The 14,527-nt window shown below is 42.3% G+C and overlaps 1 protein-coding gene across 1 annotated transcript; it reads right to left on the bottom strand.

Moving 5' to 3' along the window:
- Window positions 1-9,199: 9,199 nt before the first annotated feature.
- mrpl38 (mitochondrial ribosomal protein L38) lies at window positions 9,200-12,654 on the bottom strand. The gene is made up of 9 exons (XM_061707991.1): window positions 12,547-12,654; window positions 11,467-11,658; window positions 11,237-11,368; window positions 10,958-11,160; window positions 10,793-10,865; window positions 10,614-10,659; window positions 10,326-10,484; window positions 9,557-9,693; window positions 9,200-9,430 (listed from the first exon to the last, which is right to left on the bottom strand). The coding sequence occupies exons 1-9, from the start codon at window positions 12,626-12,628 to the stop codon at window positions 9,294-9,296; spliced, it is 1,161 nt and encodes a 386-aa protein (XP_061563975.1). The 5' UTR covers window positions 12,629-12,654; the 3' UTR covers window positions 9,200-9,293.
- Between the last annotated feature and the right edge of the window lie 1,873 nt (window positions 12,655-14,527).

Raw genomic sequence — 14,527 nt, 5'->3', positions numbered from 1 at the left:
AGGATAAGTAAAAACACAGCTGTTACATTTACATTGATATGGAAGAGCATCAGGGCCTCTGAAGAAAATAAAATAACATTAGATGAACTTTCGTCATAGAGCCAGCGTCCTGGCGTGATGAAATTTAATTCCAGTGCGGCCCGTCCAAGAGGAAAAAATAAATAAACAACATATTACGTGGGTAGACGGGTGCCCGGGGCTGCAGCCCACGGGTCAACGTGGGTCAACTCGGCCTTTCACTGTGTGAGAACACGATGGGCCTAATAATCTTCCCTACGTGGATTTTTATTCATTAGTAGACAAAGTAGAGCCCAGATAATTCATGTTTGTCTCTTTAGCTTCTTTTAATTTGTTAATATAAACGAACTGGTTGCAAAATCTACTAAAAGCTGACAAAACGTTTGTGTAGTTTCTGTTTCTTCTGACAACAGTTAAAAAGACGTTCAAGTCGCCAACTGTGGAAAACGTTCAGGAGTTGTGCAGTCGCTTTGTTAAAAAAATCAGGAAGACAAACACTTTACTGACGGAGTTGCGCTTGCTTCACTTTCATGCAACTCAGATGAAACCAGGGAGGCTGCCAAGTAAGAATAGATGGAAACTGCAGATAAAGCTGTGCCCAAGTGGAGAAACAAGATCTGATCGCTGCAGTCGAAACGATAGCTTGACAGAGGAGTGAGATAACGGAGACAAACAAGCGTAAAAAAAAACTGGAAATGCAAAGATGAGAACCGAATCATAAATATAAAATGTGAAAGAAATCGAAGCCAACAGCAAACGGTGCAGGTTGGAATGAAGTTTGGATACAAAGTGTTTTGATGCCTAAATTTTACTTTCATGTCTTTTTATTAACTAAAAGTAGTTAGTTAATCTAATTAATGCAGGTTTTCATTCTGGAACATGCTCATTCTGTCCGGGAAGAAAATAAACGCACTGATGGACAAAAAGTCTCCTAATTCAGTATATGTAGGTCAGGTGACCTCATTTTGTTATGTAACAGCAGCCAGCATCCAGTTGATCGGGACACTGAATCACAGCATGGATCAAATGTTGATCAAACAGATTTGAACCTGCCAGCTCCCTACGAAGCACGAGTCGTGTCCCGTCGAGTCCATGAGCAAGGCAGCTAACTGAACTGAGGATATGGAAACCTGGCCTGCCACTCAGACCTCACCTCAGACCAGCAGCAACACTCCGATATCCTCCTCTTACACACTTTGATTCGTCATAAACTTTTCAACAGTTAACAGACTAGAAACAGGTCATAGAAACAAACCCATCACTGGTTCTTACCTTGTTTCTTCTAGTTCTGGAAACACTGAAGCCTCCAGGATGTCCTGCTTTTGGACGTATTTGAGTCTCATCGTTGTCCTGCAACACAGCGTCTCATCGGATCAAGGTGAGTTCATGTTGGTGATGCAACTAATAAAAGTTAATACATCTAGACCAGCGGTTCTCCAACGGTCCAGCTTTGGGACCCACCACCACCCCTAATGTAAAAAAGTGCAACAACTGACAAGTTGCTACAAAAACACCTGAGACTTTTACCTGAAGTGAAGGCCCGCGACCACCAGTTAGGAATCATTGATCTAGACTCACTGGTCCAAACAGTTTTGGTCAAATAACCTCATTTGTTCTTGTTTGTCTCATTCAGCAGTGGAACTGAACTGCAACAAAACTGTGAAAGTCCAGGCCGGAGAAACAGCGTCACTTAACTGCTCGATACATTGGAATGAGGATATAAACACCAGCAAAAATCTAATGGTCACCTGGACAAACGGCAGGGAAAGTCAATTATGTCACAGCAACATGACTAGATACGTTTGTGAGTCAGATAATCAGACTTACGTGTCACTGACCATCTCAGACGTCTATGAAGATGAAAATGTCAACGTTGATATTGTGGCAGAAAGTGGCATGGATGGTTCTCCCATCAGCGTGGTGGTGAGTAGATTTAAGCATCTTTTCTGTTTGCAGCATGTTTCTCATTCAGACATGAAGGACGAGGTGTATTTAAAAAAAAATGTTTTGTCTGACAGGTGCAGTCCTGACAACGCAAAGACCGAAGCAGCCGTCACGACCGGCGTCCTTGGCCTTTTAGTCGCCAGCATCATCGTGGTTATTTTGTTTTTCCTGTAGAAAAAAACAAAACAATCAAACTCTGGATCACATACAGTATTTGACATTTTTTATATTCTTGCCTTCAGTATATTGGCCAGCATCTCCAAGCTTGCATGCTGCACTCTGACCTTTAAACAGCAATCTGAGGTATTATCAATTCAATAAATGTTATCTCTATAGCTTCTACTACAACAGAAGTTTTCTCTAGGTGCTTTCCAGAGACCCAGAACATCCTTAAGCCAAGCAGTGGCTTGAGGAGAGGGGAAACCTTGAGGACGCGGCTCATAAGGGGGGATCCTCCTGCCTAAGGCCAGCTGGGCAGAGCAGGAAAAGAGGACAGAATGAACAGACAAAATTCCAAAGAGGAAAGAATGATCTAATTGACATCCATGTTGGCCAATTCCAAACAAGATGCTGTTCATCCTACAGCAAGAAGTAAGAGGCAAATACACTACCATCTACCTGACAGCTGGAAAGCACCTAGAGACAACTTCTGTTGTAATAGAAGCTATATAGATAACATTTATTGAATTGATAATACCTCAGATCGCTGTTTAAAGGTCAGAGTGCAGCATGCGAGCTTGGAGATGCTGGCCAATATACTGAAGGCAAGAATAAAAAATGTCAAATACTGTATGTGATCCACAGTTTGATTCTGTTTTTTTTTGTTTGTTTTTTTTTTATCCAATTTCTGGCTGAAATTGGATCATGCAATAGGACGATGCAACTACACTGTTGAATCGTGTATGTTTTTCCACTCACTGTTCTTTATAAAAAAAATTAAAAATAAAAAAAAAGACTGCCATTACAGTTGGTAATGAATCAATGATTTTATATAAACAGTAGAATAACTAGAATCAAAACCTGTATTATGGTTCTTTTTTTACATGACTATATTGAGGTTTGCAATAAACCAAGTGAAATTGGGTTTGCCAGAAGGCCTTTAAATAAACCAGCCTGCCGCAAATGTCAACTCTAATGTTATTTGAACTCTTGCTGAACCTTCAGACATCATTTGTAATCAGCATGTGCAGCAAAGAATTAGATATAGGTACATTTTCCACTACCTTCCACCTGGATCAACAGCCCTGCTAGTAGGTTTGACAACGGGATGAGTCCATCTTCCAGTTGTTCCGTTGCTGTGGAAAATTACCATCTTTGTAGCAACATACTGTTTCGATCAGAAGGACAAGTTTGTCTTCTTCAAACTAAGAAGTTGACTTTCAATACCAACATTTGTTTACAACTAATCAGAAAAACTGCCCAGTTTGAATACAAGGACGTCAAAAAACAAGACAGTAGAGGGAGGGAAAAAAAACAAAACACCCCACTCTCTAGCAAAACTGAGCCTTTTTATTGTACGAAGGAAAAGAAAAACAGTAATTAAAGTTAAGAGTTGAACATTCAGGCATTCTGAACTACTGTTCAGGGCACGATGGTCAGTCCAACATGAAGGGGGAACTACCTTCTCATCTACTGGAGACAACCCTCCACATATATAGGTTTTTAAATATCTGACATGTTTCAGCGATTTCTTCCGCCTTCAGAGTCACCGCAAGACTGCTCCCCAAACAGTAGTGCACCGGGCCTTCCTGTGGATGGTGAGCCTACGGGCCCATGTTTCTGGTCAAACCTGGCCGGGTGCCATGACCCCAGAGGCCGACAGGCGCTCGCCTTCGAGCCCCAACCCCAGGCCCGGCTCCAGGTTGTGGCCCTGCTAGTACCAACCCGGGCAACGCAACTGTCCTTCAAATCAAACTATTTGTATAGGGCTTTTCATGCATATATAAAAATGCAACATAAAGTGCTTTACATAAAACGTTAAAACAAAACTTAGTACGCGCCAGAGCTCCACAACCATCCAGGCCAGAACGACCCCCCTGCAGGCAGGCCAGTTCTATTCATGATTGGGTTCTCACAAATAACTTGCTGTGGCTGCAGGAGTAGCAGGTGTAGAGCAGGTAGGACAAACCCACAGCACTCATTCAGACTGAGCCCAACCAGATCCTGCACACCAAGACCCCGGCTACCAAGAGCTCGCCACCAAGACCTTCCTCCGGGTCCGGCTGGAAAGCCACAAGGGGCATCGTGGTCCTCAGTGTTCAGGTCCACATGTATAGCAGAAGAACTTTGTCCACCTGCAAACGTATGAAGTTCAGTTTTGATGAAAATGTCCAGCCTTCCATCCATCTTCGTCCGCTTATCCGGGGCCGGAGCGCGGAGACAGAAGTCTTAGCAGAGAAGCCCAGACTTTTTCCTCCTGGCCACTTGGTCCGGCTCATCCCAAGCCGTTGCTGGGCCAGCCAAGAGAAAGTCCCTCCAGTGTGTCCAAGGTCTTCCCCGGGGGTCTTCCCCGGGGGTCTCCTACAAGAGGGACAAGATGATGCATCAGGTTATGTCAAAACATGAAGTTCACCAAGTCAGGAGTCTGTAGGAAGAGAGATGGTTCAGCCTTTTAAAAGGAGCATGAGGCAGGATTTATGAAAAAAATTTGTATATGTTTCAAGTTTTCTAGTAATAATGTCAGGTGAAGCGTTCTAAACCAAAAAGAATGAGCCCTCTAGCGTATCTCTCCGTTGCCTTGAACAGGCTGTGTGCTGCAAAATGTGCTGCAATTCGGAGGCCGAATTTCCCGCGCTGTCCTGCGGATGTGACGTCACATGACGCTGCATGCATGTTCTCCCCGTTCTCCCGTGCCGGCTTCACTGTTGGCTGCAGTACCCCCGACGGCCGTCATGGCGAAGGGTGGCGCTAGAGAGTCTCATTTCTTAAAAAGGAGCCTCATGCTCCTTTAAGGCATTTCCCAGTGAGATTTAGTTTTTGAGCTTCTCCCTCACACAGCAGACCAACCTAATGCCTTTTAGATAAAGTTAACATGAAGTTTAATTGAAAACACCCTATGATTGTTTACCACACATACGGCTTGTGCCCTGCTTACCACACACACACACACACACGTGGCATGATGCTTGTGCCGTCCAGAAACACCTGCTGCTCCTCACCACCAACCTTTCATCAGCGACACATTCAGCAAAACAAACGAGTAAATATCATACATATTTAAACCTGCTCATGATGTCCTCCAAAACCCCGTGAGACCAACGGTGTCGTTTAAAAAGGTCGTCTGCAGGCAGCACAGCTGTTCTGAGCTGGGTCTAATCAGGTCTAATTGGCTTTCCTCTGTTTGGCAGCTTCATCATCATGTTTAACGGTGCTTTACTGCCACATTGTGGTCTGATGTTGAACTCTGATTATAGAAACAAACCCACCGCTGCTTCTTGTTCTTATCTTGGGAATGACCTTCCAGTCTGTCTGCCTGCACCAATAATATACTCAGAGATGCTCCTTTTGTTTATACCTCCAACTCAGGAAGTTATGATCGTCCATACTTGTAAATGTTAAGCCCATTTTAGTCTTCATAAAAACTATATCCATTATGACACTTGATTCACAAGGCTTCAATTAAATATCAGGGAACATCATGTTTCCTGGTATTTGCAGGACCACATGGTTCCTGCAGAAACTCAGTCATTACCCCTTTTGGGAATTGGAGGCTGTAAAGTTTGCTGCGTCACCAGCAAACGCAGAGCATTTCACTGCACCCATGAAAACTAGCAAAGACATGGATGACAACATGTCTGGCACCGTTACGTCAATCCATGGGGTGGAGGGTGTGGAATGGTGCGTTGAGCCAAAGTCATTTGTATTTTGTGTGATAGTCTGTAGAATTGAGTGTGTAAAAAACAACTGGAAAAGCTGCAGGGTTGTGTATGTCGCTGTAGTGATGAGCTGTGGTCCTGGTGAATGGGTGGGTCTGAAGGTGGGCTGTGGTGGTGTGATGTCTGGCTCATCAACATCATTCCATTTCTCTTCATGGCTACCTGCCCAACTGGTACTGGCACCAACGGCTCTTCCTTTCCTTCTTCTCCCCAGTCCTCTGCCTTTTGATCTGGTGCTTGCAGAACCTCTGTGGACAGTTGGAGGATGGGGCTCCTCATCTCATGAGCTGCTATCCTCTCTATGTTGGCGCTTGCTGCCAATCCTCATCTGAATCCTCAGGTGGCTGCCTATTATGTGAAAATAAAGAAATAACAGTCATTTACTAAACTTTTCATGTACTTTTTCTGTATCCCTTTGTTTACACAATGACCCACGTGGAGTGGGGGGAGCGTCTCCCCCCCTCACAACAAACACACGCAGAAAACTTGTAATAAGTCCGCAGATAAGTTGTAATAAGTCATTATTTAAACTGGAGGCTGCACATCAGAGTATAACGCTGCCTACAACCAAGTCACCCACTTGTAAACTAGAATTATTCTACCTTACTATTGCTGCATGACAACATTAATCAAAGGCATTATTTAGAGTAAAATACCATCACAAGCTGCTCGTCCTGACTACAAACGAGAGAACCCAAACAGCTCTTATCATCCCAGTGAACAAATACCAACGAGCGGCGGCCCAGCTGTCTCACTCAGCTCTAATCCGCTCGTTTCCTCTTCCTCCACCACCTTGACCTGTGCTCTCTTGACCCAGAATAGGACTTATAGTCCAGCGTCAGTCCTGCATCCTTCATGTACTCAAACCTGTTCTCAGAGACGCTCCCCGTGTTGTTGCATCGACTCCTCCGCCGTCATGAGAGTATCTGATCAATATCTGTGCATCGTCTTAGGCCCCATAAAGCACTTTATATTGTTGTTCATTATTAGTGAAATTTTAACTGATTTACCAACTGGAAAACAGAATAGGAACAATTATTCTTTTATTTTTACAACTGTCAGCATATTCATGGTGGGTTGTGACCAGATTGACAAAACAATGTCAATTTTCAAGTTGCAGTGGTGTCTATGTGTGTGACCCCCTGAATTGTGAGGTCACACACGTTGGTGTTCTGCGTCACCTTCACCATCTGAGCTTTCCGAGGGTTGAGGAATTGCTGCATCTGCCAAACCTGGGTCCGTTAATCAGTGTAAGGCTACCTAATCCCAGGTCTTTCAGTCAGGGTTCAGAATGCATCATAGCACAGAGACAGCACTGGTTTGAGTCACGAATGACCTTCTTATGGCCTCAGATAAGGGATTAGTGTCCATATTGGTTCTACTGGACCTCAGTGCTGCTTTTGACACTGTTGATCATGGCATTTTACTGCCAAGGTTAGAACATGTTGTTGGGATTAAAGGGACAGCTCTACGTTGGTTTAAATCATATCTATCTGACAGGTTCCAGTTTGTTCATGTACATGAGGTTTCTTCAGAACAGTCAAGGGTCTGTTATGGTGTTCCGCAGGGTTCAGTGCTAGGGCCAATCTTGTTCAGTTTATACATGCAGCCATTGGGAAGTATAATCCAGAATCACGGCATACATTTGCATTGTTATGCTGTTAAACTTCAGGCATGTCTTAGGGACATCAAGGACTGGATGTCCAGAAATTTCTTGCTTCTAAATTCAGATAAAACAGAGGTTATCATTCTTGGTCCAGAGCATCTTAGGAAGGGATTAGATGGTGTTGCGATGGCTTCCAGTACAACTGTGAGAAACCTTGGTGTTGTTTTCGATCAGTATTTGTCGTTTAAACCATATGTTAATCAGGTTTGTAAAATAGCATTTTTCCATCTCCGTAATATTGCAAAGATTAGGAAAATCCTCTCGCAGAGTGATGCAGAAAAACTAGTTCATGCATTTGTATCTTCTAGACTAGATTACTGTAATGTGTTGTTAGCAGGATGTCCAAGTAATTTGCTGAATAGGCTCCAGCTGATCCAGAATGCAGCAGCACGAGTGCTGACAGGAATCAGCAGGAGAGACCACGTCTCTCCAGTGTTAGCGTCGCTCCATTGGTTACCTGTAAAATTCAGAATCCAATTTAAAATTGTATTACTTGCGTATAAAGCCCAAAACAGCTTAGCTCCGCATTATTTGCAGTCAGATTTGAGTATCCAAATGTAGATTTGGAGGGCGGGCGTTCTGCTATCAGGCACCATTACTATGGAACCAACTTCCAATCTGGGTTAAGGAGGCTGACACCACCTCCACCTTTAAAACTAAACTTAAAACCTTTCTGTTTAGTAAAGCCTATAGTTAGTGTTTAGTAAACCTCTGGCTGGTGTTGGTAAATCTCTAGGTAGTGTAAACTTTAGTGTGTTAGTCGCTCCTGTAGTTTCTTGTGCTGGCCCCCCCTTTTCTTCTCTTTTTTCTCTTTTGTACATGGTGCAGCATCCTCTGCCGGTGGCGAAGAGCATCTCTGAATGCAAAACACCGGAACATGCAGCGTGGTAGTGAGAGGGGCAGGGTAACGGCCCCTTTCAGGCGGGGGAGAGGTTTGTCCCTCAAGACTCCTCTCCCTGGCCCTGCCCCTTCTCAACCTTTCCCCGACCCTGCACCCCAACCTGGGGCTTGCTGATTGGGCCGGAGCTTCGGGAGCTGCGTGCTGGCCTGCGGTCCCCACCCCCGGTCATCCCGTTGCTGCTTCCACCTGCCTGCTGTGCTGTTAACGTCCCCAACCCCCAGTCTGGCCCTCGGCAGGAGGGTCCCCCCTTATGAGCCTGGTCCTGCTCAAGGTTTCTTCCCTCCTAAAGGGGAGTTTTTCCTTGCTACTGTTTGGCTTAAGGTTTTTCTCCCACTATGGGAGTTTTTACCTGCCATTGTTTATGTAATAATTTCTCGGGGGTTTATGTTCATGTTCTGGGTCTCTGGAAAGCGTCTAGAGACAACTTTTGTTGTATTAGACGCTATATAAATAAAATTGAATTGAATCCATTCAGAAATCTCCCAGAGCCAGGATGGTTCTGGGAGGTTGCTATCAGGGCCGGTTCATGGCAGAAAACGCTGGTTGTCGAGGGCCGTAATCTTGGTTAAGGTCACCAAAATCCTAGGGCTGTTATCAGTAGAGAACTATGGTTATGTGTCAACACAAGCTTTTCCAGTACTCATCAGTGTCAGCAGAGGCTGATACTCTCATCTGATCACAAGTACACTGAATGGTTCGATATACAGAAAAAAAACCTTCACAAAAACATCGTTAGTTACTGTCAGCAAAGCTGATTTAGGGTTCTAGGAAGAGGTCAAACTGAATCAATCTCACAATGGTTAAAAACAATTTATTATAACATAAATACTCCAAACATGATTCCACATCTGCAACTTGTGAATTTTTCAACTCTGCATGCGTCTCTGGATCAATATATTCCGTAGGTGTGCTCCTTTCCATCTCTGTATCGGTCCAGGTAGCGCAGAGGCTTTCCATGTGGGTATTTGACTTGTGGAGGGTGGTACACTGGAGGCCGGATGAACTCGAACACCGGCTCTCTCATGTCTGGAAGTAGAAGGACATTCTAGTTATTAATAAAATATCGTCATGAAAAAGGTTCACATCGACTTTAGAAGTAGCTGCAAATGTTTATATTGACGGCTTGTTTTGAGCTGGATTTGCAGGACTTACTCAGCGTGTTGTGGAAGGTGCTGGTGACGGATTCATCCCACTGGCTCTGGAAAAACGCCAGGCCCGCAGGCGTCATGCGGTCCTGGTGCTTCCTGTAGAAATCCACCGTCTTAAAGGTGCGATCCACAAGCGAAAGACTGAGGAAAAGAGAGAAAAATGTCTTCAGATATTGTTGCTTTATTCGCCTTGTGTGGCATCTCAACATAGCCTTTCAATTTAACCTTTCAAGACTTGGAGCAACAATCAGTCGCAGTGTGTTAAACACACCATGTCCCAAATTCCAGACCAGGAAATTTAATCTAATTTAATAAGAATATTGTCTTAATTTTACCAACATCGATTAGCTGTATCGTCTTTTTAGGCTGCTATTGGCAAAACCAGACTAAACAGCTACAGTGGATGTCAGAAAATGAGGGACAGACCAAGAGAGAGACCAAACAGGTGAATCTTTGTAAAGGCGACTTAACCTCCACCACCTGTAGGTGGACCTAAAGAGTTAAAAACTGCAGACGTTCCTCTAAGATGCTTTAAAAATGTAGGGTCATTGTGTCCATCCAGAAGTTAAATGTCTCTTGCTTTTCTTTTTTTTTCCCCTCAAGAAGAGAAAACATGTCCACCTTGAAGTGAAGCAACCAAGTTAAACACACCAGTCACACCGCAGGATCGTCAACATGCAGCTTCAGCAGACCCAGGAGGAGGAGGTGGAACCCAGCTCATCAACAACACTTGTTTCTTCACTGCCCATCCCTGTGTTGAGTGTGTTACTCACCACGGGGAAGGCCTGGCGTCTTCCTGGAAGTTGATGGGTCCCTCCTGCTTGAAGAGGATAAAAACATAGCGGTGGAAGCCAGTTCCTCTGGCAGGGAAGGGGGGGAGGTAGTGGCACAGCTCCTCTCCGGCCGGTACTGCGCCGCCTGGTACGTTCCCCCTGCAGAGATGCAGGCCAACCTCTGATCAGAACAACTTCAGAGAATTCATTTCTCTACTCTTATTTGAGCATTGAACAAGTTGAACACGTGGCCTGTAGTAACTGAGCAGTTTGACTTAACGTTCTTACACGAGCCAGTGAATGTACTCTGCTCCATTATCCAGAAGATGCTCATCTGAAGAATAAAACAAGCAAAAAACAACACGACACATTTAATATAAATAAACAATGTGGGAATGCGGGGGGGAAATCTGGCTAGAGATACGAGCCCCTCATCGTTCCAGTCTGTGATCAAAGCTGAAGCTGACCTGGAGAGGTGAGCAGAACGGTCCACAGGGAACCCTCCTCTGCTTCAAAGCCGATCTGGGGATTGGACGCTGCCTAAAGAGAAGAAATTCAAAGACAAAACAGGAAAAGACACTGAAGATGGGTTGAGACGAGACAAAAACATTTTTTTTCTAACTTTAACCTACTTCAGTCGGTGTCAGTCGATTCCCATAATGCACTTGACCACTGTTGTCCTGGTGATACCTGATGCGGAGTGTGACCTGAGGTAGGAAATGAGCATTTGGGAAGAGATCTCTGAAGACCCCGTAATGTTCTGCCAGTCTTTTTACATGAAACGGGCCGCTGCTCTTTTCCCAGGCTTCCTGCACTTGATCCAGCGAGACTTTCACTGGCGGGGATGAAAAAACACGTTAATCACCGTCGCTGAATGACAAGGTGGAAACTGGAGTTTGGCATCAGCTTACAGGTGCGGAGTCGGGAGGCCCTCTCCAACTCCACGTTCTGCCTGTTGTCCTGCAGCAGCTGCCTCCTCTCCTTCACTTCTTTGGTCCTTTTGGGCCGATAGTACGGCAGTCCGATGTCCACCATCTCAGTATCTTCAAAACCACACAAAAAAACTTCGTTAAAAAAAAGCGTCACCTTGCAAACTCCAAATCCATTTCATCCAGCAGCAGGTTCTTGTTTCAGTCCTCACCGGCGTGATCAGGATCAGCTTTCTCCACATAGCTCCTGTACGTCTTCCACCACACGGGTTTGTTCTGTGCCTCTTCGGCTTGTCTGAGGTAACGATTGTAGCTGCGATATTTCTCTAACGACTCCAGGTTTTCCACATCAATCTCCTCATTGGGCATTGGCCCCAGAGGAGGCGCCCGTCTGCAGAGGAAGGCTAGGGAAGAGGAAACATCCCAACATTATTCTGCACATTTGCCATAAGATAAAGTCCTCTACAGTGAGAGGTCAGCTCATGATTTTTAATTTCGAGCTTTCATTAGTGAAAGACAAAACATGCCTTTATATAATTTTATCATGCTTGTAATATATACATATATGCATATGCACATATACACATACATACATATACACATACATGTATGTATGTATGTATGTATGTATGTATGTATGTATGTATGTATGTATGTATGTGTATATATATATATATATATATATATACACATATACACACACATACATACGCATGTGTATACACACACACACACACACACACACACACACACACACACACACACACACACACACACACACACACACACACACACACACAGCTCAATATTTAAAGCTGCAAAAACATAATTATCCATTATTTGCTGATTGATAAATTCAGAACAACAATAAATATTTAATCCCAGAGATTTTATCAGTTTTCCCAATCAAAATTAATGTACTAAATTACCAAAGAAAAAAACTGCATCAAATTGAACTTTTTAAAGAGGTACCACTCTGATTTAAAGAGTAAAAATTACAGACAGTTTCTGTTTAACTTCCAATATCTTACCCTGAAAACCTGGTTTATTCTGGTTCACGTTTTATGTTTCACCCGCTAGCCTTCACGATTATTTATCTGATTCATTATTTTGAATTTTATGAGATTTTCGGGGCTGTTTCTCTTAAATTGACACTTTTCTCAACGCTGATCGTGTCCTCAAACCAGAGACATGCGCATTACCTAACAACGTAATATTTGACATAATGACGAGCTGGAGTGCTAATCTTCCAAATGCAAATATGAGATAGTTCAGCAATATTGTTAGAATACCTGTTGTGAGAAATGTCCTGTTACTGACACAGAAAACGTTGACATTTCTAAACGCGGAGGAGCTGAGTGTCCGCAGCGCCATGTTGGAATATTCCCTTGCTGCTTCCTGTGAGCTACGGCAGCCGAGAGCAGCCAAAAGCCAATCAAAACATTGAGATTAAAGCGCATTTAAACTACTGGGATTTCACAAAAACGCATATTATGTGAGGCAGCTTTTCGATGAAAGTATTATATTGGTATGCTTATGTTGATATGTAGTCTGTTAGAAATGTGTGCAGGCTAGTAAATATTTGTTTTATGTTTATTCTTAATGTTACTGCCTTTTATTTTTTTTTATATATTTTCTTTCTGAAAGGTTTTGCTTTTCTCACATATGTTGTGTTGCCTTGTTAATTATTCAATGAAAAAAAAATAAAGAAAATATATATAATATTACCAGAACAGACACCTGACTACATTTGTATATAAAAAAATTAAAGACTTTTTTGGGGGCTTTTTTCAGATTATTCTATGAATAAACTGCATCATAGTTAGGAGTTTGAATTTAATTTAGATATCTTTCCCTAAATGTTTTTTTTGTTTTGGGTTTATTACCAACAGAGAGCAAATTCTGATTCCATTTAAAAAATTAAAAACATACTTTTCTGTGATTGATACAATTTATTTGGTTGTCAGAGGTCACTAGAAATTCAGAAACAATGACATAACAGAATCCTAAAACCATGTTTGGAGTTGTCTCCATCTGAAAACATGTCATCCAGGGAACCATCCATATCTGTTTTCTGTGACATACCGGTATAAGACCCAGTTCAAAGTATAATTATCCAGCACTTCTGATCTTTCCTCCATTCAACTTCACATCATGTATCATGTTGTACTCCTTAAATCTGTAAAACAAAGGTATAAAACTGATATTGAAATAATACTGTTCAGAATTTTAAATCTGAAAAGTTTTGATTTTCTCAAATAATTGTATTGCCTTGTTAATTATTCAATAAAAAGAAAATAAAGATATTACCAGATCAGACACCTGAATACATTCATATACTGTACAAAAAAAGAAAAAGAATACCATTTTTTTTTTGCATTTTAAATAGTACTTTATTATTTAAAAAAGTAATACTCTGCATCATAGTAAGGATTTTGAATTTAATTTAGATATCTTTCCCTATATTTCCACATATCTTTCTTATGCTTACTAAGACACTTCATAGTAGGATCATATTTATGGATAATTTTAAAATATACCTCACTATCAGTAGGTGCTGAAGAGTCTTAATAGCTCGAACCACGATTAATGTGCAAACCAAATCTTTTGCATTTGTTATTTTTACATTTTAACACAATGTATGACATTAAGCAAAAAAAAAAAAAAAGCTTTTCTGTGATTGATACAATTTATTTGATTGTCGGAAGTCACTAGAAATTCATAAACAATGACATAACAGTTCAGTTCAGTTCAGTTCAGGGTTATAACAGAATCCTAAAACTATGTTTGAAGTTGTCTCCATCTGAAAACATGTCATCCAGGGAACCATCCATATCGGTTTTCTGTGACATACCGGTATAAGACCCAGTTCAGAGTACAATGGCACTTTTCCACAAGTACCCAGCCCTCAGCACTTCTGATCTTTCTTCCATTCAACTTCCCATCATGTATCATATTGTACTTCTTAAATCTGTAAAACAAAGGTATAAAACTGGTATTGAAAGATGCACACTCTGAAGGAGGGTGGTAAAGTGGCTGTAAAACCAGCTTCTGTGAACATAGATGTAACATCCACGTTTGAAAAGGGAGCTTTATCTCTGTTGTAATTTGAATGAAGCAAGTCACAAACGTTAAAACATCCTTTATCAACGGCAACAACAAACGTGTATACACAAATAGAAGTATAATATTATATAAACTTGGTAGTAGGCTATATTGTTAATGATCTATCAGTAATAGCCTATGTATAAGACACATTTAAGTGAAACAGGA

The sequence above is a fragment of the Cololabis saira genome, chromosome 19 (assembly GCF_033807715.1).
Source record: "Cololabis saira isolate AMF1-May2022 chromosome 19, fColSai1.1, whole genome shotgun sequence".
NCBI classification, from domain to species: domain Eukaryota; kingdom Metazoa; phylum Chordata; class Actinopteri; order Beloniformes; family Belonidae; genus Cololabis; species Cololabis saira.
This window is presented reverse-complemented; position numbering and strand designations above follow the sequence as displayed.